Source organism: Culicoides brevitarsis, chromosome 3 (genome assembly GCF_036172545.1).
Source record: "Culicoides brevitarsis isolate CSIRO-B50_1 chromosome 3, AGI_CSIRO_Cbre_v1, whole genome shotgun sequence".
NCBI lineage: Eukaryota > Metazoa > Arthropoda > Insecta > Diptera > Ceratopogonidae > Culicoides > Culicoides brevitarsis.
This window is the reverse complement of record NC_087087.1, coordinates 17,744,432-17,772,300: the sequence shown is the minus strand read 5'-3', so window position 1 is coordinate 17,772,300 and position 27,869 is coordinate 17,744,432. Positions and strand designations below refer to the sequence as shown.

Below are 27,869 nucleotides of genomic sequence, written 5' to 3'. Positions count from 1 at the left end.
TTCTTGCTGGCATTTTTGACACGAGCAATGAGACGGTTTTGTGGCTTTCGTCACTTTTCGTGGAAAAATAAACAAAAAAAAATTCCAAACCACATTAAAATTTCTCGCAAATCTGAATAAAGAGTCATTAATCTTGCTTGTCTGTCCGTATTGTTGTCGGTTGTTGTCTGTTGCATCCAATCCCTCCTTTCAACAAAAATGTTTAGAATTTTTCCGTTGAGATAACAAATTATTTGTTGCTTCTTTTTCGTCTTCTTTTCTTTTTTTTTTACTTGTGATATCTACGCTTCGAGTAAGGAGAATTTTTTGGACATGATAAGATCTTAATGAAATGGATTAGTAATGAAGTAAGGAAAATGGGAGAAGGATGACTTAGGGAAAATGTTAAGAAAGTTGAAGATTCCTTTTTAAGTGGAAATTTTGTCATTTAGGTCATATTTGCTTTTGAAAAGTCAAAAGTTTAATTAGGTTGACGTGAAATGGGAAAATAATCACATTAAATCTTATTTATTTTAATATTTTTTAAAATTATTTTTATTTATAATTTACACAACAACTTTATTTTTTTTTATTTTTTTTTGTTAAGAAATTAAAATAAGAATTATTGAAATATTTTTCAAATAAAATTTAAATTTAAAATATTTTTTCCAATTTTAAATCTTATTTTAAATTAAAATCAAAATAATTTAAAAATTAAAATAAAATAAAAATAATAGAAAAATTTTAAAAATATTTATTAAATTGTGAATAATATTTTTTGAAAAATTAAATAAAATTTTCAATTAAATATATTTATTTTTTAAAAAATATTTTTTAATAAAATTAAAAAAATTTAAAAAATTATTTATTTTAAAAAATTATTTTTTTAAAATTATTTATTTTAAAAAATTATTTTTTAAAAAAATAATTAAATATTTTTAATTTTACACTGATTTTTGCTCAATTTAATTTATAAGTTAAATTTATTAAATTATTTATTTAAATTATTTTGATTTATTTATTTTAAAATAAATGTTAAGCAGATGAATGGCAAATTAAAAATATTTTTTAAATTTAAATTTTTCACATTTAAAAATTTTTGAATTTTTTTTTTTTTTGTAACATGAAACATTTTTCCCCATTGCATCATCCTCAAAAATAAAATAAATCCTGCCACGTGGGTGTTAAACTGAAAAGAAGTGCGAGACAATTAGTGTGAAAATCCTTTCTCATCTCCAAACTCGCATGAGAAAAACTTGATTAATGAATGTCCTTTGTCACTTAACACAAAATTTTCCCACACTCTCGACTTTCATTCATTGCAACATCTTTCCACACAAAAATATGAAGAAAAAAAGAAACTTGCAGAATACTTACATTTGAATACATTTTCCATTAAATATTAAGGAAATTCCTCAAATGAGAAAAGTTTACCCACAAACTTTTGTCTGACAATTTGATAAATTACCATTATTTCTTCCGCGCAGTTGGATTGTCCTGGTTGGAATTTCATTACCGGAAAAACACAACAAAAAAATTATTTGAAATTCATAGAAAAAACGACTCAATTCGAATTTCAATTTAATTATTCAAATTTCACAAAAATAAATAATTACACACAAAAATGTTATTTTCCACTCGAATTGCTTTAAATATTATTGTTAATTTTTGCATCACTTCATCGCCAATCAAAATGCGTTCGGAGTTTTTTTTTGTGTGTTGAATTCATGCAAAAATAACATTACTTTGGAAAAAAAATACATTGACGCGTGAATATATTGCAGTGACATTTACATTAGCACTGCTTCGAGTAATATTTAAATACACACAAGCGAACGCAATTTATTTCCAGTTGAGTGGTCTGAAAGAAGTAAAATGTGTTCCCGCCGTGGATCTGTCAATGAAATGAAAATATTTTTTTATTGCAATGACAGATATCTTTTTATGTTGTTTTTTTTTGCTGTAACGCACTTGAATGAAATTGACTAAAAATCTCGATCGGGAGTAGTTTCGTAAAAGGTATGTCTGCGTCTCAAGGGTATTTTTTAAATAAAAATATAAGAATCTATATTTTTTTGCATATAAATTTACATTTATATGAAATTTTGAATGAATTCGTACCTTTTCTAGAATTTTTGTAAATAATTATTTTTCGCAAAAAAATTATTAGAATTTATTCTTTTCAAGCTTTGATTAAAAAATTTTTCAAGAAATTAATTTAAATTTTTAAGCATTTAAAGTATTTTAATTTTTATTTAATAATTTTTTACATTTTAAAATTTTTTATTCAAAAAATAAATTTTTTTAAATTAATTTAATTTTTTTTTTAAATTAAAAAAGAAATTAATTTTTTCAAAAAAAAAAAAATTAAAAAAATAATAAATAAATAAATTAAAATTTTCAATTCTTAAAAATGAAAAAAAAAAATAAATTTAATTTTTAAGATTTTTAAATATTTCACAAATTTTTATCCCTCAAAAATAATTTTTATAAATGTTAAAATATTGAAAATAAAAATTGATTGAAATTGACTCGATTGAAATTAAATATTAATAATAAATAAATTTTTTGAGTCAATTTCAATCGATTTTTATTTTATTTTCAATATTTTAACATTTATAAAAATTATTTTTGAGGGATAAAAATTTGTGAAATATTTAAAAATCTTAAAAATAAAATTTATTTTCTTAAAAGAATTGAAAATTTTAATTTATTTATTTATTATTTTTTTATACTTTTTTTTTGAAAAAATAAATTTCTTTTTTTTAATTTAAAAAAAATTGAATTAATTAAATTTTTTTTTTTTGAATAAAACATTTTTAAAATGTAAAAAATTATTAAAAAAAATTAATTTAAATTTATTTAAAAAAAAAAAACTAAATTATGACAAAAAAGTGATTAATTCACTAATTTTCAGTAAATTTTGTAAAAATTGGTCATTTTATAAAACAATATATTTTATTTTAAATTTTTTATCAAATGCGCTCACTGTGCCAATTAATGCACGAAGGGCTTCACGCAAAATAAATACGTGCAATTGCATTCATTTGCGTAATCAGCGCCCAATATCACCTGTTTCGCCTCAAAACCGCAAAATATTGACACATTTTGTAATTTATCAGAGCTAAAGCCGCAATTTTTTCTACGTGATTACACTTGAAGCCCTATCTGACTGCAAAACCAGCAAAAAATAATAAAAATATCAAACCAAACTTGTTACATCTTGTCACGGGATGCAAGTTTTTTTTAAATATTCCATCAGATTTTTTCAATAAGTTCATTTTTAATTCTCGCCATTTAGCTGCAGAGATGATAAAATAAAAGAAGAAGTGAACGTAACAATGCATTCACTTTTTTTTCTTCTTTTTTGCATGAAATAACGTGCCATGCCAAGAACAAATGCGCAAAATAGATTTCAGAAGCAGACAGATGTGATGTAAGAGGCGCACATAACGTGGGAATGGAGCAAGATAGAGAGGCATGAGATTAATCATATTTTATGGATGTGTGCCCTATAGCGATTTTTTTTGTTCTGTAAGCGAAACCTTTGGCTTATTGTTCCACTCTGTTCATACAAGTGGAGCTGCTGTCGTCAGTGAAGGTGTTTACAAGACCTGCAAATTGCACATAAATGCATCTAGTGTCCTCTTGAACGGTAATTTTTGCTTGAATGGTGCGGGAAATGTTGATTAAATTATTTTTTTTCACTGAAATTAAATAAAAATTTAATTAAATAAATTTTAAATAAAAATGGTAAAAAAGTTAAAAGAAAAAAAAAATAAATTTCATTAAAAATTTTTTAAATTTGAATATAACTTTTTTGTCTTTAAGGAAATTTAAAGAAAATATATTCAAAGTTTACTAAAAAATTTTTTTAATTAAATAATTATTTAAATTTATAAAAAATATATTTAAAAAATATATTTTATTTAAAAATTAAAAAAAAAATATTAAAAAAAAAAATTTGTAAAAAAACATTAAAAAAAATACAAGAATTTTTTTATAATTTTTTGCCAAGTAAATAAAGTTACAAAATTTTTGACAACAAAAACTTGAATATAAAATTTATTTCAAAACGTCAGTATTAATTATTCTGAAATAAATCCTTTATATTAAGTTTTTGTTCTCAAAAAAATTAAATTTTTCCGACTTTAGTTACAAATTTATTTGACGAATATAAAATCTATTGAAAACTTCTTGTATAACGGATTTTTTTATATGTTTTTTTACAATTTTTTTTTAATATTTTTTTTTAATATTTTTTTTTTTTAATTTTTAATATATTTTTTTAATATATTAAATTAAAATAATTTTTTTTAAATTACTTTTTATTTCAATTAGTTTTTAAAGATTTAATTAAAATCTCTAAACACTAAAATTCACAACGTTAAGAAATGGGAATTTTAGAGAACCACAGGACAAAAAACAATTTTTCATTTCTGCATATAGATTTTTTTTGCAATTTTTAAAAATTTATTATGTTATAATTTTTCTTATAAAAAAGTTGTTTTAATTTTTTTTCATAACCTTTTTCTTAAAATAAAGCCGTGAGAGAGGTTTACTTCATTTAAATTAAAATTATTTTTTTAAATTTTTCAATTAAATTTATAAAAATATAATTCAAAAATTTTAAACGAAATTATCATAAAAAATTAAAAAAATTTAAATCGATGAAAAAATCGGAATAGAAAAAGTTTTTTAATAGAAAAAAAATTTAAATTTTCAAATAAGATTTTTATTATCACAACGTTCAAAAATTTCAAAAACAATTTTTCAATATTTTTTTTTATTTTTCAAAAATTATGTTTTAAAAAAATTGTTTTAATTTTTTTCATAAATTTTAAATTCTTTTTTATTTTAATCAAAATTTTTTGAAAATTTTTTTTGATTAATTTTTAAAAATATTTTATTTTTATAAAAATTATGTTTTAATTTTTTAAAATTATTATTTTTTATTATAAAAAATCAAAATAAATTTTAAAAAATATTTAATTTTAAATTTCCCGCAAATTTCTTGTGTGTCTGCCTTATCTCGCTTGTTAACTCTAATTTTGCTGGTGTGTAAAATTTTGTGTCCGCTATGAGCAAAAAGGATTTAAGTGGCATGCAAAAATGCAACAACGTCCGGTGCACGATTATAATCGGACGGATTTGCATGAACTCCGACTTCAACTGCGACAACGATGAAAAAAAGTGATAAATGAAATTATAATTATGGAAAATGTATATTTTTGCCATTATGTAAATCCACGAGAGATTTGTGCGACCATGATGGAGACTTCTGGTAGTTTTCACGTTTTTCACAGCAAATTTTTCGCGTTTAAAGAATGAAAAATGGCTCGCCTGGTAAAATATTCGGCGCGCGACGAAAATCGCTACAGTACGTTCGAGTGCCCATCGAACAGCACAAACAACGACAACTTTGAGTCATTTAACCAATTTAAACTTTGCGACACACACAAGATAATTAAAAAGCAAAAGGAGCGACAACAAAGCAGAAACAGACAAAAAATTAATTTTGCCAGAATTAATTACGTCCTGAAAAATTGCTGTTGTTGTGGCATTTGTTGTTCGTGTTGGCGCAAGAAGAAGAAACGACAAATTAATAATAAGGAGACTTTCAACTGTGACATAACTCAGAAAATTATTTCGCTCAAAAAGTTGCAAGATGCAGCAAATGAACGGCGCGACGACAACGAAGAAGACGATATTTTTGTAAATATTCCGACGACGACGACGAAACGGGAGAAAATTGGGAATGGGAGATATAATGCGAGTGGCACGTTGCAGTCGGAAATGCAGACGCCGGGCAAAAAACCGCAAAAGTGGACGTGGGATGAGAGTTTAAGGTCGAATTCGGATAAATTTTTAGAAACATTAGAATATGATGATTTACTAAATATTGACAGGAGTCTCAAGCGGATGAAAAAAGCGGCGAAAGTGAGACCGATCGCGTATCGTTTGATGGGAGGTAGAATTTCGATGCATGTTTGAGTGAATGTTTGTTATCCAAAAAATTCAATTAATTTTTTCTTAAGAGACAAAATTTCGTTTCTTAAACTTTAATTATAAAATTTTTCAATTTAAGTTGAAACATTAAATTCAATTAAATATTTTTTTAAAAAATTTATTAAAAATATTTCAAGAGCCTTAAAATTAATTTTTTATGAATATATAATTTTCTTATTATTTTTTTAAATTTTTTAAATACATTTTTTATTTATTTTCATCCAAAATCAGAAAAAAATCAAATTTGTAAATATTTTTTTAAAATGTTCTAATTTTTAATTTTTTTTAAATTTTTTTCAAATGAAAATTATTTAAAAAAAAAAAAATAAAATTATAAATAATTTTTAATTAATAAAAAAAAATATTAAAATAAATAATTTCATCTAAGAAATTTAAAAAATATATATATTTTTTTTTTTTTTAAAAGAAATCCATTTTTTAGACTAATTTTTAAAAAAATTTTTTTTTCGAAAAAACTTAAAACTAAAATTAAATTTTTTTTTTAAAAAAAAATTTAAAAATAATTTTATTTTTTTTTACAATTTTTAAATAATTATTTTTTTTATTAAAAACATTTTTTGATTAAAATTATGTTTTTTTAAAATACTAAAATTTTTTTAAACGAAAAATACCAAAAATAAAAGAAAATATATTAAAATCTTTACTTACTTGAAAATTTCCTTTTTTTGTATTTTCAGAAGAGACAGCACCTGCTGACGTGACTTCATCACCATTGACTGGGGCACGCAACACCGCACAAAATGACGTTACAAGTCCCGTGGGTTCCCAAACGTCAGCTACGAGTGATCCCTGGCCATCACAGTCCGATGACGACATTGATCGTCTTGTGGCAATACATCAAGGCAGACACAATAGTTTGAGTTCATTGGGGGTAAAAATTGTCAATTTTTGAATTTTTTGATTTTTTATTAATAAAAAAAAAATCTAGGTCCGCTCCGATTCAATGGCAAGCGTTTATTCTGGCGCTGGAGAAGGTCGTTACGGAACCGTTAGTGTCAAGGGTCAAATTGAATTTGGACTGCAGTACAATTACAAACATGCAACGCTCGAAGTCCTAATCAAGCAATGTCGAGATTTGGCGGCAGTCGACACGAAACGCAATAGAAGTGATCCGTATGTGAAGGTAAACATTTTTTTTCGTAAAAATTTTCGTGATTTTTAAGTAATTTTTGATAATTTTAACAGGTTTACCTGCTTCCGGATAAATCAAAAATGGGCAAACGGAAGACAAAAGTAAAGAAACACACGCTGAACCCAGTTTTCGATGAAACTTTACGTTTTACCATGTCGCTAAGTAGTTTGGAGTCGCGAACTTTGTGGCTCACCGTTTGGCATTCCGATATGTTTGGTCGAAATGACTTCCTGGGCGAAGTTTTGATGCCATTACAGGGCAAAGTATTTGACAATCCCGCTCCTCAGGCGTATAATCTGCAAGAAAGAGTAAGATTTACCTTCAAATCGTTTGAAAAAAGTTTTTAATAATTTTTTTAAAATTTTTTAGAGTGAACCATTTGACGACTTACCAGTTTACAAAGGTGATATTATTGTAGGGTTGAAATTCATTCCTCCAGATTCCGGCACATCGACGCCGCATTCGACGCCAAAGGGTGGCAGCTTGAATTTACGCAAATTTAGTGTCAAATCCTCGTCATCGTCTTCGAGCAATTCGCGAAATAGCAAGGGAGCGTTGCATGTTTTGGTGAAGGAGGCGAAGAACTTGTCGGCCGTTAAGGCAAGTGGAACGTGTGATGCATTCTGTAAAAGGTAAGTTTTTAATTTTATTTACTTTTTTTTTATTAAAAATTAAAAATTATCAAATATCACCAGAATTTTATTTTATGTTACAAAACGATTAAATTTATTTTTTTCAATTTTTGTCAAAATTGAGGGAAAAAAAATTTTTTTTAATTTTTGTACATTAAAAGTCTAAAAAGACTTTATGATTAAAATTTAAATGCAAAAAAAAATATTTTATTTCAAATTTTCTATTTTGGCGAATTTAAATTCGATTTTTTAAAATTTGAGTTCAAATTTAAAAAAAAATAAATTAAATAAATAAATAAATTAAAATTAATTAAAAATAAATAATTTTTTTTTTCTTTCTTTCAATAATATTTATGTGAGAAAATAAAACAAAAAAAAAATTTTTTTAATTCTTCGTTTGCTATTTTTTAATGTTAAACGATGATTCTTGAATTTAATTTAATTTTTTTTATTCATTTTTTTTTGTACTAAAACCGAGACTAAAACTGGACAAAATTAAAATTAAAAATAGAAGAATTTAAAAAAAAATATTTGTTAACGTGACTTTTCAAATAAATTTAAAATTTTTGTATGATTTTATTATAAAAATCGTAAATCTTCGAGAATTTTAATCAAAAAATGCCGATAAATGATAAAAGTTTTTATAAAAAAAAAAAAAATATTTATTTTTCCAAAATGATGAAAATGATTTCGAAAATTTGGAAAAGCAAAAAAAAAAATTAAATAAAATTTAAATTTATTGAACTAAATTTTGACTATTTTTTTTTGCTGAAATAAATTTTTAAATAAAAAATGGAAAGAAATCTAAAAGAAAAAAAAATAAATTTCATTAAAAATTTTAAATTTGAATATAAATTTTTTTTCTTTATGAAAATTTAAAGAAAATATTGAAAATTTTCCATAAATTTTTTTTTTATAAAGTTTTTTAATTATTTGAATTTATTAAAAATGTATTTTTTTAAATTTTTCCAAAATGATTAATAAAAAAAGAGATTTTCTAAAAATTCACAAAAAAAAAAACAAAAATTTATGCAAATTGTTTTTAAATATTTTTTTTTTCTTAAAATAAAATTTTATTTTTTTTTTTTTCCAGCTACCTTCTTCCCGACAAGAATCGTAGCAGCAAACAAAAGACATCCGTAATAAAACGATCTACAAATCCTGTGTGGAGTCATACTTTCGTTTATGACGACGTCTCACTACAAGATTTGTCCGAACGCGCACTTGAATTAACGATTTGGGATCACGATCGATTAGCGAGTAACGAATTTCTCGGCGGAGTCCGATTTTCATTGGGAACTGGTAAGTAAAAAAAATTTTTTTTTTTTTATCTCAAACAAGTTTTCAAAGAATTTTTATTTTTTTTTTTAGGCAAACACAACGGGAAATATGTCGAATGGATGGACGCAACTGGCAAGGAATTGTCACTTTGGCAAAGCATGTTGAATCGCCCGAACTTTTGGGTCGAAGGTTGCTTAACACTACGCTCATCACTAGATAACGCCCGAGTTGCCACTTAATAACTACTTTAGTGTGTAGTAATTTTCGTGTTTTAGAGATTATTAGGGGAACACTCTTTTTATACAACAACAAAAATATCAAAAAATATTATAAAATTACACTTTACCTGATTTTTCCCCTTTTTTAAAAAAAGAAGAATTACATATTTTGATGTTTATCTCTTGTTCTCGTTCTAATTCTTGCTGAAAAAAAATCAAATTTATATCAAAAAATATATTTAACAAATAAAATAATATTAATAGTGTTAGCATTCAAAGCAAGAATATTAAAAAAAAAGTTTAGATGTTGTTCAAAAGTTACATAGATTTAAATAAATAAGTGAATTCTGCACGAAATGCAGTATGGCACCAGAACGATGCCTATACACAAATAAAATAAAAAAAAAACTAAAATATTATCAATATTGTAAAATTATATAAATAATAAAAAAATGATGCTTGTCCTTGTCAATTTTTAAGTTATTCGAACAAATTTTTATTTTAGATTTAAACTTTTGTCTGTGCATCAGATGAATGTTGTGAGAAAAAAAAATCTTTTTAAATCACTAAAAAATACAGACTGTGACTCAATTAAAATTTAAGAATTTCATCCCAATCTAATAAATAAAAAAAATAATTAATTAATAATATTTAATTATAAAAGAGGAAAAAAACCTATCGCTAAAAAAATAATAATTAATAAAAAATAAAATAAAATTGGAAAAACGAAGATGTTTGTGTAGTTGTTTAATAACAAAAATAAGAAAACAAAAAGTAGAGATGCGAATAGAATTTATATATGAAGACATACATTTTGTGAGAAAACAAAAAAAAAAAATTAAAACTACTTAGAGGTTGAAATTATCTTTTTTTTTTGGTTTTCCCTTTATTTTTGATTTTTGTGTGAGGTGAGTATTTTTTTTTTATTTTTAAATTATTTTTTTTTAATATTTTTTTTTTATTTTTCTTTAAAAATTAAAAAAAAAATGAAAAATTAATTTAATTAATTTAAAATTTAATTTTTTATAAGAATCGACAAAAAATAGAACTTATAGAATTTTTACTGGAAAATATTGTAAGGAAATGAAAAGTTATAAAGACAAATATTATTTAAAAAGCCCGTTCATGTGGCAATCAATATTAATACAAAAAAAAATATATTTAGATTAGAAGTTCAAAGAAGATCCTCCAAGCACTGTCTTTTATTACTTTAGAAAACTTTCACAACAAAATAAAAATCTCTCTTTGATCATCAAAAGAGACGATATTGGGGAAAGTTGAATAATGATCAAAATTAGAAAGAAAAAGAAATATTTAAATTTAAGACAATTTTGGAAAAAGTGAGAGAATTGAACAAAAAAAAAGCCAGTTAATATTTAATATTAGTGAGGGTTAAAAAATAAAAGTTTGAATAAAGAGTTTCGGCAATAAATTGCGAATTGAAATAACGAAGAAATTTTGTGTTTTATTTAAAAGTATTTTCATGTTTTCTTCTTTGAAAATGGTTTAAAAGTTGAGAAAAGTTGAACAAATGCAAATTTACTTGGTAAGTTCTTAAAAACGCTTTAAATGAATTTAAATAATAAATTTTATAAAGTTAAGTTTTTTTAATATTTATTTTTTTTTATTTTAAAATTATTTTTAATTTTTTTTATTTTTTAATTATTTTTATTTTTAAATTTAATATAATTTTTAGAAATTGAAATTATTATTTTTAAATTAAAATTATAAATTAAATTAGATATTTTTAATTAATTTTGTTAATTGTTAATCGACGATATAAAAAAATTGTAAAAAAAAATTATTTGAAATTATAGTTTATATACCTAATAAATTTGAAAACAAAAAAATAATTTTTCAAAGAAATTATAAGTTATTATTATTAATTTTTATTTATTTTTTAAAATATTTTTTTGTTATTTTTATTAAATATTTTAATTGTTAAGTTAAAAATGTTATCGAAAATCATTTTTTTGATCTTTTTGACATTTCATTGAATTATTTCAGCATATTTTAGGAAAATTTGGCTGTTTTCGATAATTTATGACTTGTCTTTGTTCTACTGTCATCAATTTAACCAATAAAATAATGTAGGATCGTTACCTAAAACGTTCAATTAATTATTCACGTCTTTGTATATGAAGAACACCTGCCGATTTGTTTTTACTTTGACTTCATTTACCATCAAAATGTCGTCTCTGAAAGTCTGGTTGCAAGTTTTGACAGAAGTTTTTTACGATTTTGCTGAAAACTCAAAAATAAATGGATTTTATTACTTGCGACGTGGAGTAACTACTGGAATTTATCGGTAATGTAAAAAAAATATATTTTTTTATTTAATTAAATTTTTATAAAACCTTTCAAAAAGAATATTTTGGACAACCGTAATGACTGTTTTGGGATTTTTCGGAGCTTATATTGCAATAAAACTTTGGGAAAGCTTCATTTATTCGCCAATTCTTGTCACGAATGAAGATGTTCAAGTGCGAGAAGTGCCATTTCCTGCCGTTACAATTTGTCACCCACAAAGCGTCATTGACTACAAAGTGGAAGGATTTTTAAAGGACTTGTAAGTAAATTCGAATGGTTCAAATTCTTGAAGTATAAAAAATTAAAAAATTTCAAATTATTTCCAAAATGATAGATTTCTAGAATTATTGCAAAATTTTTTGAACTAAAATATTAAAATTTAATATTTTAAAAAACTTACAGTTTTTTTATTATTTCACATGTTATAGAAAATTTAAATTTTCCATTTAAACAAGTTTAAAAAATACAATTTTATTAAAGGTGCTTATAAATGAAAAAAATAATTTTAAATTAATTTTAAAAAATCAAAAAATTTTAATTTTTTATTTGACATTTGTCAATGTTGAATGAAAAAAAGCAAAAATAAAAAAAATAAATTTAAAATCAATTTTTAATTAATTTTAAAATTAAAATTAATTAATTAAATAACTAATTTAAAAATAATTAATTAATTAAAAAATTAATTATTAAAAAAGTATTATGAAAGTTTTGAAGACATCTTTTCGTAAAAAAAAAATAAAAATAATTGAATTATTTAGTTAAACCATTAAATCTTTAAATTAATTTATTTATAATTTTCAAAAATATAATTTATAAATTTAATTTAAATTAATTAATTTAATTTAATTTAATTAATAATTAATTATTTTTGCTTTACAATTTAACAAAACAAAAAAAAATATTTAATAAAAAAAATAATTTTTACTAATTTTCTACCGAGAAATGCTCAGGGAGGTTACATGGTAAAAAAAAAATTAAAAAAAAATTCGAATTATTTAATTAAACCATTAAATCTTTAAAATAATTTATTTATAATTTTAAAAAAATATAATTTATAAATTTAATTTAAATTAATTAATTTAATTTAATTTAATTAATAATTAATTATTTTTGACTAATTTTTACTAATTTTCTACCGAGAAATGCTGACTTTAAATTTTAAACAAATTTAGTAATTTAATTTTAAATATTTTTTTTTACCTTAGATCACTTCCACCGAACATCTCAAGAGAACAAGTAGCGGAAAAATTAGTCGTCTTAAGCATGTTCACGGAATTTCAATGGGAACCTCCAGATTACGCCGCCTTAGCATTGATCGATGAGGTCTTGTTACTCAATAATATTTCCGTATCGACCGCAATTGAGCGTCTAGGCTCAACTTGCGAGGATTTTCTGCGTCGTTGTGTCTGGAATGGCAAAGAATTCCCGTGTTATGGCGATAATGCAACGAGCAGCTCCTTAAAATGGCACAATTCTCATTCATTTGTTGGATCCTGCTGTTCCTTCAATTACTATCCAAGTGGCGGAACATCACTTCAAACGGATTTCATGGGCGACGAAGGCGGATTAAAAGTGGTTCTGACTGGCGGACCACAAATTAGTGACGGAAAATCCGGAGTTATGTATTCCGATGGATTTTTAGTGAGTTTTATTTCATTTTGAATTAATTTTTTTAAGAAATTTGATATTTTTTAGCTCGTAATTCACCATCCAAACGATTTTCCGGTTGAATCAAACTACGTGACGCTCATCGAGGAACGTCACGAATCCTTTATTCAGGTTTATGGAACACTTTTTGACTCCACGAGTGAAGTTCTTGGACTGCCATTCGATCAACGGAACTGCATTTTGCCGCAAGACATCGGAAGACCGTTTTACAGACAACCGGCTTGTGTGCTGGCATGCGTTCGAGCGAAAGCGTATGAAATGTGTGGATGTCATCCGTACCATTATCCGTCGCCAAAGTTCAATCCGAGCATTAAACGGATCAGAGATTGTACTGTAAAAGATGCCGCTTGCTTTGTGGAGAATATGAGTAAGATTTTTTTCGTGATTTTAACAGATTTTTGATATAATTTTATGTTTTTTAGAGACTATCATGGAGCTGCAATGTGTGGAATGCTTGCCGTCTTGTAACGATATTTCCTATTCCGTTCGGTCCTTTAAAATTGAGTTGATGTCTCATAATGCGTCGTTTGCACCAAAATAGTAAAAAAAAATTTTTTGTATAAAAAAAAAATTGGAGATTTTTTTTGTAAAAATTTTTTTTGTGAAAAATTTTTTTTTTTTTATTTAAAAATTTTATTTAAAAAAATTATTTAAAAAATTTTATTTAAAAAAAATTAATTTAAAAATTTTATTTAAAAAAATTATTTAAAAAATTTTATTTAAAAAAATTTTAAAAATTAAAAAATATTCTTTTTGTAAAAAATATTAAAGAATTTTTAAATTTTTATTTCAGTAAGCTAATATCGGATCCCGAACACGAAATTTTGGTGAACGTTTATTGGGCCAAACAGAACGTAAATGTCAATCGACGCATAATTGTCGTTAATTGGGTTCAAATGTTAGGTAAAACTTTGTTTTTTTTTTCTTGTAAATAAGGTGTCTTTAAATTTATTTTGAACTTTTTGTTCCATTAAAATAAAAAATTAAAAAAAACAATTTCGCTAAAGTTGCAATTTTTAGGATTTTTTCGATACTTTTTCAAGATTTCTATACAATTTTTTTTTCGCTTTTAGATTTTTAATAATATTTGTTACCAATTTTTTTTTATAAAAAGAAATTTATAAATTTTTTTTTATTAAACAGTTTTTTTTTCACTTATGAATTATTTCACATTTTATCCTTTTTTTTCCCAAAGTTTTTTTTCAAAAATAAAATAAAAAAAAAAAAAAAAAATTTAAAATTAAAAAATTTATTTAAAAAAAAAAATTTTTTTTTTTTTTTAAATTATTTTTTTTTATTTCAATCAATTCCAAATAATTTTTTTATTCAAATTTTAAAATTTTTCTTATTTCACTCTGTTTTTATTTTTTTTTTTTACTAAATCAAATAAAATAGTACGAAAAATAATTAGTAAATTTTAATTTTTAAAAAATTTTTGAATTAAAAAAGGCGTTAGAATTTTTTTTTCTTAAAAAATTGCCTAAAAATTTTTGGAATAATTTTTTTCCACACAATGTTTAAAATTTTATAAAAAAAATTGAATTGAAGCGGCCTTAATTTAATTTTTTTAAATTTTATCTTAAAATATTTTTTTAAATAAATTTTTAGCTAACTTGGGTGGATGCTTCAACTTGGTCTTCGGAATCAGTGCAATTTCTCTAATCGAGATCATCTACGTGTTGACCGTTCGCTGTTTTTATCACTACAAATCACTAAAAAATATTCAAAATGTTAAATCGAAAAAGCAACCACTGAAAATTATTTCAAAATAAAAAATATATCAAAATTCCACAAAAAAATGGTCGTTATTAAAGAATTTTATCCTTGCCAACGCGATTACATTTTCCAATATGTCGAACAAAAAAGGCTTCAAAAAGAAATTGAGACAAAAAATCATGAAAAATCTCTTCCTACGAAAAAATCCAGCAACGAAGACATAAAAGTTCGCTCCCTTATTTCGTCTGACATCGACTTTGATCTTTTCCTCAGAGAAACTGAACGACATTTGATCGATGCGAAAGCTTTTGGGCAAGAATTGACCTCGATTCATAATGCCGTGCAAGATTTAAATAATTTAAAGTCATGCGACTTGTTGGAACGACTTCGAGCAGGAAATGCGATTGCAGCAAAAATCCGCGAAAAGTCCCCTGAAAAAGAAGAAATTGAACGATATGCCAATGGAACCATCGTTGAAACTGATGAAAAAGAAGAAAAACGAAAAATGACGCCAATTTCGATCGTTTCGCTCGAAGAATACAAACTTCATAATCGAGTTCGAACAGCTGAGGTGAAAAATTATCGCGAAAATCGTGTAGAGAAGAAAATGTTAGTCGAAGAAAATGTGGCAAAAAGTCCAATATCGAATAAAAAATCAGTTCCAAAGAAGATTTTGGAAAAGCGAGAGAATAAAATTTCTGTTAAACATCCAAAATGTCCCCCAAAAGTCAAACAAATGCTCGAAAAAGTTAAACAACGAAAATGTAACAAGAAACGTGAAGTGCTGCCAATTTCTATATTGAACTTGCAATTGATTTGAAATGTATTTAAAACGAAAATAACGATCATTCAAGGTTTAAAAGGCCGAAAAAATTAAATTATTTTTTTTGAATATTTTTAAATATTTAGTTTTATTTTTTATTTTATAATATTTATTTTTTTTTAATTTAACAATTTATTTTTCTTCAATTTTTTATAATTAAATATTTTTTTATTAATTTCAAAATTTTATTTTTAATTTTTATTAAATTTTTAAATTTAAAAATTTATTTTTGTTTAAGTTTTGATAAAATATTTAAATTTTTATTTTTTAATTTTAAATAAATTTTAATTTTTTTAAAAATTAATTAAATAAATTAATTTTTTATTTTTTTTAATTAGGTTAAAAATTTTAGAAATTTTCAGAATATTTTTTAAAAATATTTATTTTTTAAATTTTAAAAATATTTTTATTAATTTTTCTTTTATTTTAATAAATTTATAAAATTAAATTTTTATTTTTTTTTTTAAAATATTTTATTTTTTTTTTAAATTTAAAAATTAATTTTTAATCAATTTTTTATTATTAAATATTATTTTTTTTATTTAAAAAAAATTTTTATTTTTGTAATATTTATTTTTTTATTTTTAAAAAACAAAATTTATTTTTTAATTTTTTTTAATTTTTTTTTAATTTTTTTTTAATTTTTTTTTTATAATTTTTTTTAATATTATTCATTTTTTTCATTAATTTTGGTTGTTTTAAATAATTTTATTTTTATTTTGTATTTAAAAGCACGTAAACTTCTTAATGAACAACGCCTGATAAACTTGCAAAAAAATAAAACTTTCCGAACGCACCCCAAATCAGCTGTTCGAAAAAAAATAAACAAAATTTGATGGGCGTCGATTGCTCATCATCGAAATTTCTTAAAAATAAGTAGAAATAAAGACTAAAAAATTGTAATTGTTAAGTAAAAAGTGTCCAGAAATGGCGATTTTATTCAATACAGGCGACTGGTTCGCCCTTGGTCATGGAAATCAATTCCGGTGAGTCATTTTCTCCTCCAAATTTTAATGAAAAACATAAATTTCCAATATTAAATTCGCAGAAAAATGGAATTGTACCAAGTTGATTGGCCAAATATTGATTTGGGCGAGATGTTTGTAGCAGCAGCTCCTTACGGAGGCCCACTTGCTGTTGTGCGAGACTGGAAAAAATTTGTTAAGGCAACCACTTCCGGCAAACCGAGAATACAGATTTTTACTTGTTCAGGAAATTTGTTGGCGACAATTAATGTAAGTTGAATTTTTTTTTTTAGAAATTTTAATTTTTTGACACTTTTGATTTTTTCTTAAACAGTGGAACAGCGGAAACTTTCTGACAATGGGTTGGACTGACACGGAAGAGCTGCTTTGTGTGCAAGATGATGGACTTGTGCTGAGTTACGATATGTTCGGAAAGTTCCAACATACGTTCAGCATGGGACAGGAAGCGAAAGATTGCAAAGTGATCGATGCGAGGATATTTCAAACGCCTTTAGGGACAGGAGTTGCCGTCATGACCACGAATCATCGGATATTTTTCGTTACAAACTCGAAGGATCCGAAGACGAAGCAGTTGCCGGAGATGCCAAGTAAGTTTTTTCTTTAATTTTTATACCGAAGTTGACCAAAAATTCAGTGAAAAAAGGTAAAAATTGAATTTTTTGGAATTTTTATTAATTTTTTTAATAGAAAAATCTGAAATATCGAGTTTTTATAAAAATTATACGAAAAATGAATTAAAATTGTTTTATAAAGACATCCTTTATTCAAATTTAGATGAAAATTTTTCAGACTTTAATCGAATATAATTTTAAAAAAACATTTTTGGCAATTTTTTACCACCCTTTCTTCGATTTTGACTTAAAAATTGTGAATAAAAGTCACTCAAAATTTAATTTTAATAAAAATTTCTCAATTAAAAGACTAAAATTAAACCATTTTTGGCCGTTTATTAATATTTTGTAGTTTTTAAGTAATTTACATTGATATTTTCAATTTTTGTTCAAAACATTTAAAGTCGAAAATATTTTTCAAAAAATATTTTTCAAAAATTTGAAAAAATGCAAAAACTCAGTAATTTTATCAAAAAAAAAACAATTTTTTTTTACTTTTTGTTGGACTTCTGATTTCATAAAAAAAAAAAAAAATTTAAAATACAAATTTAAGAATAAAAAAAAATAATTATTGATTTTCGGTCAAAAAAGTTGTAAAACTTGAAAAAAATAAATAAAAAATTAAATTAAATTAATATGTTTTTCCCATCATAGAAATATTGATGCGAAAAAATTCAAAGAAAAAAAAAAAAAAAATTTTTTTGAAATTTTTTTAATGAACACATTCGATTTTTTATTTTTTCAAACTTTTGAGCAAAATCTTAGAAAAAAGTTCAAAATAAAAATTTTGACCGAAAAAATTAAAAATTTGGTCACGTGAATTTTTTTTCAAATTGATCGATAGAAAATGCGATTTAAAAAAGTTCAAAAATATGATTTTAAAAGGACATAAAAAATTAAATTCAAAAAAGTACCAAAAAATAACGTAAAAAATTAAATTAATATTTTTTTTCTCATCATGAAATTCTGATGCAATTTTTTTAAAATTTTTTAATGATTTTTTTTAATAAATTTATTTTTTTTTTTTTAGAATCAATTTTGAACCCAACCACATGGACCATGCTCACCGAAGACCGTTCCGTGCTTTGCCTCATCATTCGCGAGAAGGAAATTTTCCGCATTTGTCACGGCGACAGCATCGTCACCCCAAAATCCATCCAAATGCAAGCCGACTACAACAAAATCGAGAAAATCTCCGTGTCCTTCAACCACATGCACGTCGCTTTGTGCACCGATACCGGTCACCTGTGGCTCGGATCGTCCGACCTACGGATGAATTACTGCGAATTCGATACGGGACACAACGAAGTCCCGAATAAAATTGAATGGTGTCTCGACAGCAACGGCGACGGACATGCGGTGGTCCTTAGTTTCGCCTCTGTGCTCCTCATTGTCGGCATGAATGGCGAATCGAACATTTACACGTACGACCCGTCGATCCATCTCGTGCCCGAAATCGATTGTGTGCGCGTTCTGAGCAATTCGTACCACGAAATGATTCAACGCGTGCCGAAATGCGTCAACAACATCTTCGGCATTAATATTTCGGAGCCAAGTAGTTACTTGCTGACGGCCCAGCAAAAGTTCCAGAAGAAAAGTCACGAGTCCAACGAGTATTTGTGCTTCATCGGGAACAAATTGGATGTCGCGGTGCAAGAATGCATCGAAGCTGCCGGCTACGAATGGGACCACGAGACGCAAAAATCGCTTTTTCGTGCCGCTTACTTCGGAAAAGGCTTCATTCCGAACCACAATCCGGATTTTTACGTCAAAATGAGTCGAATTATTCGCGTTTTGAACAACATTCGGCACGAATCCATCGGCATTCCGTTAACTCTCAAGCAATTTAGTCATTTGAATGCAAAAGTGCTGCTAGACCGACTCGTGGCACGAAAACACTACGGACTGGCCATTCAAATTGCGAAACATCTCAAACTTCCCGAATACCGAATTCTCGAGCACTGGGCTTTTCATCAGGTGATGCAAGGCAAAGCGGAAGATATCGAGGTCGCGAAACGAATTTCCGACAAATTTAAGCACAGCTCGGTGCAGGGCGTCTCCTTTTGCACGATTGCCCGAAAAGCGCAGGAAGTTGGCAAGACACGATTGGCGATTATGTTGCTGGAACTCGAACCGCGACAAAATTTGCGGGTGCCATTGTTGCTGAAACTGGGCGAGAACAAAAAAGCGCTTCTCGCTGCCACGCAATCCGGCGATACGGATCTCGTTTATACGGTTTTGCTGCAACTGAAGGAGACAACGCAACTCTCCGACTTCCAAATGACCATCAGAACATTCCCGTTGGCGCAGAATTTGTACAAAAAGTACTGTCAGATCCACAGTCCGTCGGCGTTGAAGGATATTTACACGCAAGAAGACGACTTTTTGTCGCAGGCCGAGATGACGATTCGTGAAGGCATGCAAAGTTTGCAGATTGATTTGCCAGTAGCTGCGAATAATTTTAAAAAGGTAATTTTTAATTTAGTTTTTTTTTTAATTTCAGCAAGGCAAAGTTGAAAAATTTCGTTTTTGAGGATTTTCATAATATATTTTTCAATATTTTTAGATATTTTATTTTTTTAAACGAAAATATTTTAGAAATATTTTCATTAAATTTAAATTTTTTGGCCATTAAGTTATCATTTTTTAATAATTGATAAAATTTTAAAAATTGATAAAAATTTGATTTTGTAAAAAATTTCAAAAAAATTTCAAAAATATTTTTTGAAGAACGTAGAAAGAAATAGAAAAAATTATTAAATTAATTAATTCTTGAATCAATTTTTTTTATTTTTTTTTTAATAAAAATCTTGCTTTCAAATCTGTAAAAAATTAATAAGAAAAAAAAAATTAAAATTAATGAAATTTTTCATTTCAAATTTTTTTTAAATTTTCTATTTCGATTTTTTTTTAAAGAAAAAATTTATTATTTATCTTATTTAGGCCGCTAAAATTTTTTTTCTATGTTTTTGTCCCCTGCCCCATTTCAAAAGCCAAAAATCCAATGGAACAAAATAAAAAAAAAGTTAAAAATTTAATCAAAATTGACCATTTTTGGTCCTTTTCCTTACTTTTTCAAGGAATTTTAAAAAAAATTTTTAAATATTTTCAATTTTTAAATTTTTTTGTGCTGAAAATTGTATTTTAACATGAATTTTCTTCTTTATTTTTTTTTTTCAAAAAATTACCTTTCAAAATTTTTTGACAGTTATTTTAATGAAATTATTTTGTTGAAATTTTTAACTTGAAATAATTTCAGATCAATTTTAAATCATCAAATCTCAATGTAAATACCATAAAAACATCTAAAATATTCATGAAAGATCAAAATTTGTTAAAATGTTGTCATTTTGTATGAAACAGTATTTCAAAACTTTTTTTTTTATTTTGATTACGGTAATATAGAAAAAAAATTTTTGAAAAAAAAAAAAATGTAAAATTTCAAAAACAAAAACACACGGAAAAAATTTGGAACGGCCTTATTTATTTTTTTTTGTTGAAAAATTGTTTTTCATAAAATTACGGATTTAAAATTTTTTGACAATAATTTTTTATATTTTTGAATTGATTTGAAATCAATTTTTAGTTAAACTGAATGTATTAAATTTAAAACAACAAAAATGTTGATGAACGGTCAGAATTTTGTTAAAAAAAAGTTATTTTATATAAAAATGTATTAATTTAAAGCCTTTTTCTAAAATATTTTTTTAGAAAAACAAAAAGTTTAAGTTTTTTTTCATTAACTTTTAATAAAGGCGAATTTAAAAAATAAATGTGTGTAAAAACTATTTGAAAATTAAATTAACAAAAAAAATTTAAAAAAATATTAAACAAAAATTTGAAAAATTATGAAAAAACAAGAAAAATTAACTTTAATATTTAATTTTTTCCTTTTGGAAGAGAAAAAAAAAGTTTAAAACAATAAAAACCCACATTTGCTCCAAATTTCCCAATAAACCTATAAAATTTTTCATTTCAGGCTCATAAAGACATCGAAGCAGAATTATGTGACGAAACCCGAAAACTTCAAAAAATCCAAAAAGAACTCGAAAAGCGTGACAGACGTTTCATCGGTCTCTCCGTTCACGACACAATTCGCCAGTTACTCCTCTTAGACGATCTGAAACAAGCGGAAAAGCTGAAAAATGACTTCAAGGTTCCCGATCGTCGTTATTGGTGGCTACGATTGCAAGTTTTAGCGGAAAACGACAAATGGGCAGAAATCGATAAACTTTCCAAAGTCAAAAAGAGCCCAATTGGCTACGAACCCTTCGTGGAAATCGCTCTAAGTCACAACAACGTGCACGAAGCCCAAAAATATCTCGGGCGATGTCGCGACGAAACAAAAGTAAAATGGCACATTCGAGCTGGAATGTTCCGGGAAGCTGCTTTCTTCGCGTACGAACAAAAAGACATGCATGCCTTGCTGAACATCCACCGGGAGGTGACAAAATTGCAACAAACCGATTTAATTGGAACGGTCGAGGATCTCATGAAGAACCTGACGGAACGAAAGTGAATTTAAATATCTAAATTTTTGTTTATTTTTCTAATTTTATGCCTCAAATATATTACTTTCTAAATTAACTTAAATTTACGTGGCTCTCAGTTGATCGTCAATTTCTTTGAGAAATTCTTCGGTATCACAATTGCTGGATGTCGTGGCGTTTCTTTGCTCGTCCAGCAGTTTTTCATTGAGTAAGGATTCCATGTCGATTTGTGATGATTGCGGCGACGAAATTAGGTCGTCCAGGTCCATCGAGGTGGATATTGTACTGGAAACGGTGTCGGGCACGTCATTTTTGGGGCAAGATTCGGGCATAGAGAGCTTCATGAAGCCCGAACTGAAATTCTGGAGGCCCGGAATTAGCGGTGGTGCATTGATTTTCGGTGCTTCGGGAATAATTTCGGGTGATTTTTGAGAGTTTTCGGCAATTTCAGGAGAAGACGCTGGATTGTTGGAGGAAAGTTTTGGCTCTGTCGGTAAATTTGGAATACCTGAAATAAAAAAAAAATAATTTTGAAAAAAATTAGAAGCGTCAAAAAAAACTTAAACTTATGATTTTGACTTAACATAACTTAAACTGAAACTTAAGACTTAATGAAATAAATATAAGTTAACTTAATTTAAGTAAAAGTCATTAAGTCAAGTTAAGTCGAAGTTAAAAAATTAAGCTTATGACTTAACAAAACTTAAGGAATATAAATTGACTTAATCTTAAGAAAAGCCAGTTAGTCAAATTAAGACGAAGTTAAAAGCCGAAAAACTTAAACTTAAGCATAAAAACGTGCAAAGAGCATAAGCAAAAACTTATGTTCAAAGAAATTTACAAAAAAAAAAATTTATTAAAAATAAAAGAATTTTTTGACTTAAGCTTAAGAATGAGTCAAAAACCACATAATTTTTGACTTTATGATAATTTTTTAGAGAAAATTATTTTTTTTTTGAAACTTAAGATATTAGTTTTGACTTAAAACTTTATAAAAGAGTAAATCAGCTTATAAATTTAATTTTTTAATTAAAATCCTTTAAGTTATTAACAACTTAATTCATTAAGTCACGTTAAGTCGAAACTTAACATCTTTTGACTTTAGCTTAAAAATAGGAAAAAAATAAAGAATTACATAATTAATTTTTGACTTAAAACTTAAAGGCTTAAACTTAAGCTTTAGTCAAAGTAAATAAAAAAATGCGGTAAAAAATTAAGACTTTTGGGTTAAGCTTAAATTTAAGAAAGAGCTTTTGACATTTTGAAGCTTTTTGATCAAATTTATGAAAAAAAAAATAATTTAAAAAATAGAAAATTTGACTTAAGTCATGTTGAAGTGATTTTTACTTAAGCTTAAGTCCATTTTTTTTAATTTTTGATAAAAACAAAAATTCAAAAAAAAAAATAAAAATAAAAAAAAAGAAATTTTGAAAGTTGAAAAAAATTTTTTTAAACTTAAGCTTATAGCTTTGACTTAAAAACGTAAAAATTAAGCTTAAACTTTTAACTTTGACTTATCTCAACCGAATGCTCTAAAGCCACTCTAAAGGTAAATTTTTAATAATTTTAGACAAAACTTCAAAAAATTTACCTGGAAATTGCAAAAATCCCCCCGAAGTCAATCCGGAAATCTTCATGAACCCACCGGTTTTGGGTTTTAAAGGAACATCTTCTGGCTTTTTCACTTCCACAACTGGACTTGTCTCTGCAGGAACTGTTTCATCTATTTTCTGGCTATTTTCTGCTGTTTCTTGAACTACTTCCTCATCCTTTTTTTCTTCATTTTGCGGTTCTTCGACTCCACTAGAAACATTCGAGATTACCGGAAGTTGATTTTCGTCACTTTTTGACCCGAAATTCAGTCCAGCCATGGTTAATTTGACAAAACCACCTTTTTGGGCGCCAAATATTGACAAGGGATTCGGAGTCGTTGCTGGAATCGATGGAGATTTTTCAGGTTCAGTTGCCACAGGTTCGTCAGGTTGCTTGGATGATGTTTCCTCAGCAACACTTTCGACGCCATTTTTCTTCTTTTGTGCATTTTTTTGTACCAAAATCGATAACGGGTTGATTCCAAAGTAGTCCGGAGCCTCCGTTTGATCGTTGTGAGGTTCTTCGTCACTGTCGGGTTTTTCTTGTTTAATGCGAATACTTGGAATGACGACATTTTTCGGCTTTTCTTTCGCCTGAGATTTTTCCTTTTTGATTTTGAGTGCCAGTTGTGCGGGAATTTTAAGTAGATTTTTCTTCTTTTTCGCTGCCGCAAAGGGATTGAGAGCTTTTTTGACTGGAATTTCCTTAGAAGTTTCCGTTTTTTCACCATTTTCGGTGGTTTCTGAGCGTTCCTTTTTGATTTTGAGTATTAATTGTTGTCGCGTTGGCGTCGTTTTCTTCTTATTTTTCATCGCCAGTGGATTGATGGCCTTTTTGACCTTCGGAGCGGCATTAAATGACTTTACAACTTCACGTAGCTCCTCTTGCGTGTGAACGCCAGGCTCTTTTTTGATATTTCTGATGACATCTTGCAACGTTTCCGGCTCTTTTGGCTTTTCCCGGACATCTTCGTAGGCGGCATCGATTTTTTCCTGCTTAATTCGAAGGGCGGGAGTGACATTTCCCGAAGCTTCAGTCGTTGTTGTGTGACTTGTTTGCGAACTTTCGTCGTCCTCGTCGTCAAAATCTCCAAAATGCTCTTCGGGAGGCATTTGATCTTCTTCGGGGCCATCATCGTGACTCGTTTCCACCTCTGGTTCACGTTTTATTCTCAATTTCATCGGAGTAATTTTCTTCAGAGTCTTCTTGTGTTTCCGTTCTTCCTTGGATTTTTTCCGTTCGGCGGAAATTTTGTCAATTGCGTCATTTACGGACTCCAGCAAGTTACTAATTTTCGACGGACAGGGCTCATCTTTGCTCGTTTCGTGCAAACTCGTTTCCAAAAGTGCCGAAATATCCAAATCGTCTTCGGTTTTTACGACATTCGTGCGTGGCTCGGTCTTTTTAAGTTTCGTTTTGGGCGTTTCCGGCGGTTTTTTCGACGCCACATCGATAAACGGCAACGGACAGGTGAGAAAATGCGTAAAAAGTTTCGTTTTATTGCCGAAATACTGTCCGCACTTGCGACAATTTGTCTTATTTTTGATGAAGCACGAGTGCCATTGGTACAAATTGCGGGTGCCGAAGCGCTTGCGACACAATTCGCATTGAATATCGGGTTGGGTGACGGGCGGCGGCAACATGCACTTTGCTGTCTGGAAATGCTTGGCGAAAATCGGAAATTTATCAAAAGGCTCGAAGCAACGGACACACGTGAACGGTTCTTTTCGTTTCATGTGCCACGAACGATGCTGCTTCCAGTCGAGCTGATTGAAGGAGATGCCGCACGACGAACAGCCGTATTTGGCGTAGCTCGGGACGTGAACGGTGTACATGTGGGCGTACTTGTCGCCCTCCGACACGAATTTTTCGCTGCAAACGGAGCAAGAAATCTCTTCGGGTTCGATTTTGATGCGTTTTAATTGCACGACGGGCTCGAGAAATTTAGTTTTCGGCGCCGGTCGTTTGTTGGGCTGCTTACGAGACTCGGCGACATCGGGCGGCGGTGCAATTTCCATCAAAAGTGACTCTTCCTGCTTGATTTTTGACTCTTGTTTCACGACAACCAATCGTCGTTCGACACGTGAGGGTAGTCCCATTAATCGTCGCGTTTGGATGTCTGTTGATTGGCACATCAGCCGAAACTCGTAAAAGTCGCAAATTTTGTCGGTGCATATTCCGCAACAGTACTGCGACAATTTATCATCTGGTGTGACCTAAAATTCAGAAAAAAAAACCAATTCAAGTCGAGAATTCATCGAATTTCGGGTAAAAACTCACATAAATCCCGATACAGGCCTCAATTTTAATCTGCAAAGTCGGATCGTCGTCCAAGTCAATTACAGACTGTCCCAGGTCCTCGCAAATCTCCGTCATTCCCGGATTTGCCATGCCACACAAACGACACAAATTCTGAATGTGATTCGCATTTTTGCTCGCTTTAATCGATCCAAAACGCTCCATTTCGGATCTTTTTAGAGCTGGAAAATCAATTCCTTTATTTCACTGTCGATGTTTGTGAGGTTAGTGACGGTGGTTTAGTACGTTGACCAGATGTTCTCAAAGTTAATCGGGACATTTGAAATTTTTTAAAGCGATTGATGAGGTTTCGAATAATTGTTCGATTCCTTCTTATACAGTTTTTATAATCCTCAATTTTTTTGGTACATATCCGAAAAAAAATTTTGTCAATTTTTCTTCATATAATTAAACATTTTTTACTCGACATTTAAAAAAATAATTCAGAAAATGTAAAAAAAAGGTTTAAAATAAATCGGTAAAAAGTGTACTAAAAATTTTACAATTTCTTACTTAAAAAAAATTACGGAATGTGTTGACGAGAGTGTCTTATTTGATAAATTATATTTAAGATTTTTTCGCTTAAATCTCCATTAAAACTTGTCGTTTCATATGAAAATTTGTTTTTTTTAGATTGATCTAGCTATTTACATTAGGATGAATTTTTTTTCAAATGCAAATCGAATGGAAATAAAATAAATTTTTAGCGATTTTTTAATTTGATTCCAAAAACCGGATGAATTTTGATCTAAATTAGCCTAATTTAAAGAAAAAGGGTCTCAGCTAATATGACAAACTTTTTTAATGAATACGAAATACGGCTATTTTTGTAAGTTGATTTAGTAAGCACGAATTGCTGTAATTGCCGGGAAATACGAGGAATACGGATTTTAACGGTTTTAATGCGAGTTACGGGCCCGTAAACTTTGACGCGTATACCCTTATTAAAAAATTTACAATTTCTTTATTTTTGGAAAAAAAATTAAAAAACAAAACCAGATGGACTTTCAGATAAGATAAACTTTCTTCAGTATTTTAAAACACCTGAAGATGGATCTTTTTGGTGAACAAAAATCTAATAATTTTTTTTTATTAATAGTAGAAAACTTTTCATATAGTCTTATATTATAAAACTTTTATTTTATCAAAAAAAAATTTTTCAGGAATTTATTCAATTTTTTTTTATGAATTCAATATTCACTACGGGGCAAAAACACATAAGATTTTTTCTCTAAATCATTGAAATAATTGATATAAAAAAAGTTGGGAGAAATGGTGATCAAAAATTGACTGAACTCGACTGAACATTTGTAGAACTACTACTTCTATAGGCGTACTTCTGACAAGATTTGCAAAAATGCCTGAAATAATATATTATGACAATAGCTGTAGCTTGTCAGAGTATGTTCACAATTGGTAAGAAGAGAACACCTCGCTTCAAATTATTTTTGTTCAAGATATCCAAATCATCTTTGAAAGAACCATACATATAGTTGACGGATTTCATTTTCATATCCATATGAATTGTCCGCCAACTTACAATGCAGCTAGTCTTCCAGACTTAACAAAAAACGACAATACAAGTTAAGCTAATCCTTAATATCGCGGATCAACAGTTAAACGCATTTTTGTATTAGAAGTATAATTTCCTTTTTTTCATATACAAAATTTAATAATAAGAGGCTTGAAGTTGAACACTATGATTATAAAAAAATAATGTGAGTCCGTAAGATTTCGATTCCTTAATTGATTGAGCCGAACGCTGTCAATTTTACCATTAACACAACCTGACGAGAAAAACAGATGTATATACGATAAGGAGGCACATTTTCTTTATTGAATCTATTTGACTTAAAGTAAAAGATTAATAAGAAATAAAATGTATTCAAAATAAGATTTATAAAAATGTTATAAAAATCTTTATTAAAAATTGGTATTAGCTCGATTTTTTCAAAAGTAAAACATCTTTAAACATCAAAAAATAATAAATTTATATTAAATACTACTGAAATTTTATAAAAATTAGTGGTTTTTCAGTTATTAAAGATATTGAAAAGAACTCTCTTCAAAAATCGAAGGACGATTGTCAGCTTATTTAGTTT

General features: G+C 27.0%; 4 protein-coding genes across 4 annotated transcripts in view; 3 read left to right on the top strand and 1 right to left on the bottom strand.

The window, feature by feature from the left end:
* Positions 1–9,922, top strand: part of LOC134835260 (uncharacterized) — an 82,866-nt gene extending 72,944 nt beyond the window's left edge. The window contains exons 9-14 of the mRNA XM_063850132.1: positions 6,687–6,880; positions 6,938–7,132; positions 7,195–7,449; positions 7,511–7,773; positions 8,867–9,075; positions 9,145–9,922. Of these exons, the coding sequence (XP_063706202.1) occupies positions 6,687–6,880; positions 6,938–7,132; positions 7,195–7,449; positions 7,511–7,773; positions 8,867–9,075; positions 9,145–9,293 (1,265 nt within the window). The 3' untranslated portion in view covers positions 9,294–9,922. The remainder of the gene's footprint in view (positions 1–6,686; positions 6,881–6,937; positions 7,133–7,194; positions 7,450–7,510; positions 7,774–8,866; positions 9,076–9,144) is intronic.
* Positions 9,923–11,659: 1,737 nt separating this feature from the next.
* On the top strand, positions 11,660–15,769 carry LOC134835259 (sodium channel protein Nach-like). The gene is made up of 7 exons (XM_063850131.1): positions 11,660–11,841; positions 12,788–13,223; positions 13,278–13,617; positions 13,673–13,790; positions 14,044–14,153; positions 14,859–14,942; positions 15,603–15,769. The coding sequence occupies exons 1-7, from the start codon at positions 11,660–11,662 to the stop codon at positions 15,767–15,769; spliced, it is 1,437 nt and encodes a 478-aa protein (XP_063706201.1).
* An 852-nt stretch (positions 15,770–16,621) lies between these two features.
* Positions 16,622–21,905, top strand: LOC134834444 (vacuolar protein sorting-associated protein 16 homolog). Its single transcript, XM_063849096.1, has 5 exons — positions 16,622–16,775; positions 16,838–17,024; positions 17,089–17,362; positions 18,417–19,855; positions 21,366–21,905. The coding sequence occupies exons 1-5, from the start codon at positions 16,717–16,719 to the stop codon at positions 21,903–21,905; spliced, it is 2,499 nt and encodes an 832-aa protein (XP_063705166.1). The 5' UTR covers positions 16,622–16,716.
* A 75-nt stretch (positions 21,906–21,980) lies between these two features.
* On the bottom strand, positions 21,981–25,976 carry LOC134834443 (nucleolar protein dao-5). Its single transcript, XM_063849095.1, has 3 exons — positions 25,750–25,976; positions 23,468–25,685; positions 21,981–22,384 (listed from the first exon to the last, which is right to left on the bottom strand). Exons 1-3 carry the CDS (start codon positions 25,930–25,932, stop codon positions 21,981–21,983), a joined length of 2,805 nt encoding a protein of 934 aa, XP_063705165.1. The 5' UTR covers positions 25,933–25,976.
* Positions 25,977–27,869: the final 1,893 nt, after the last annotated feature.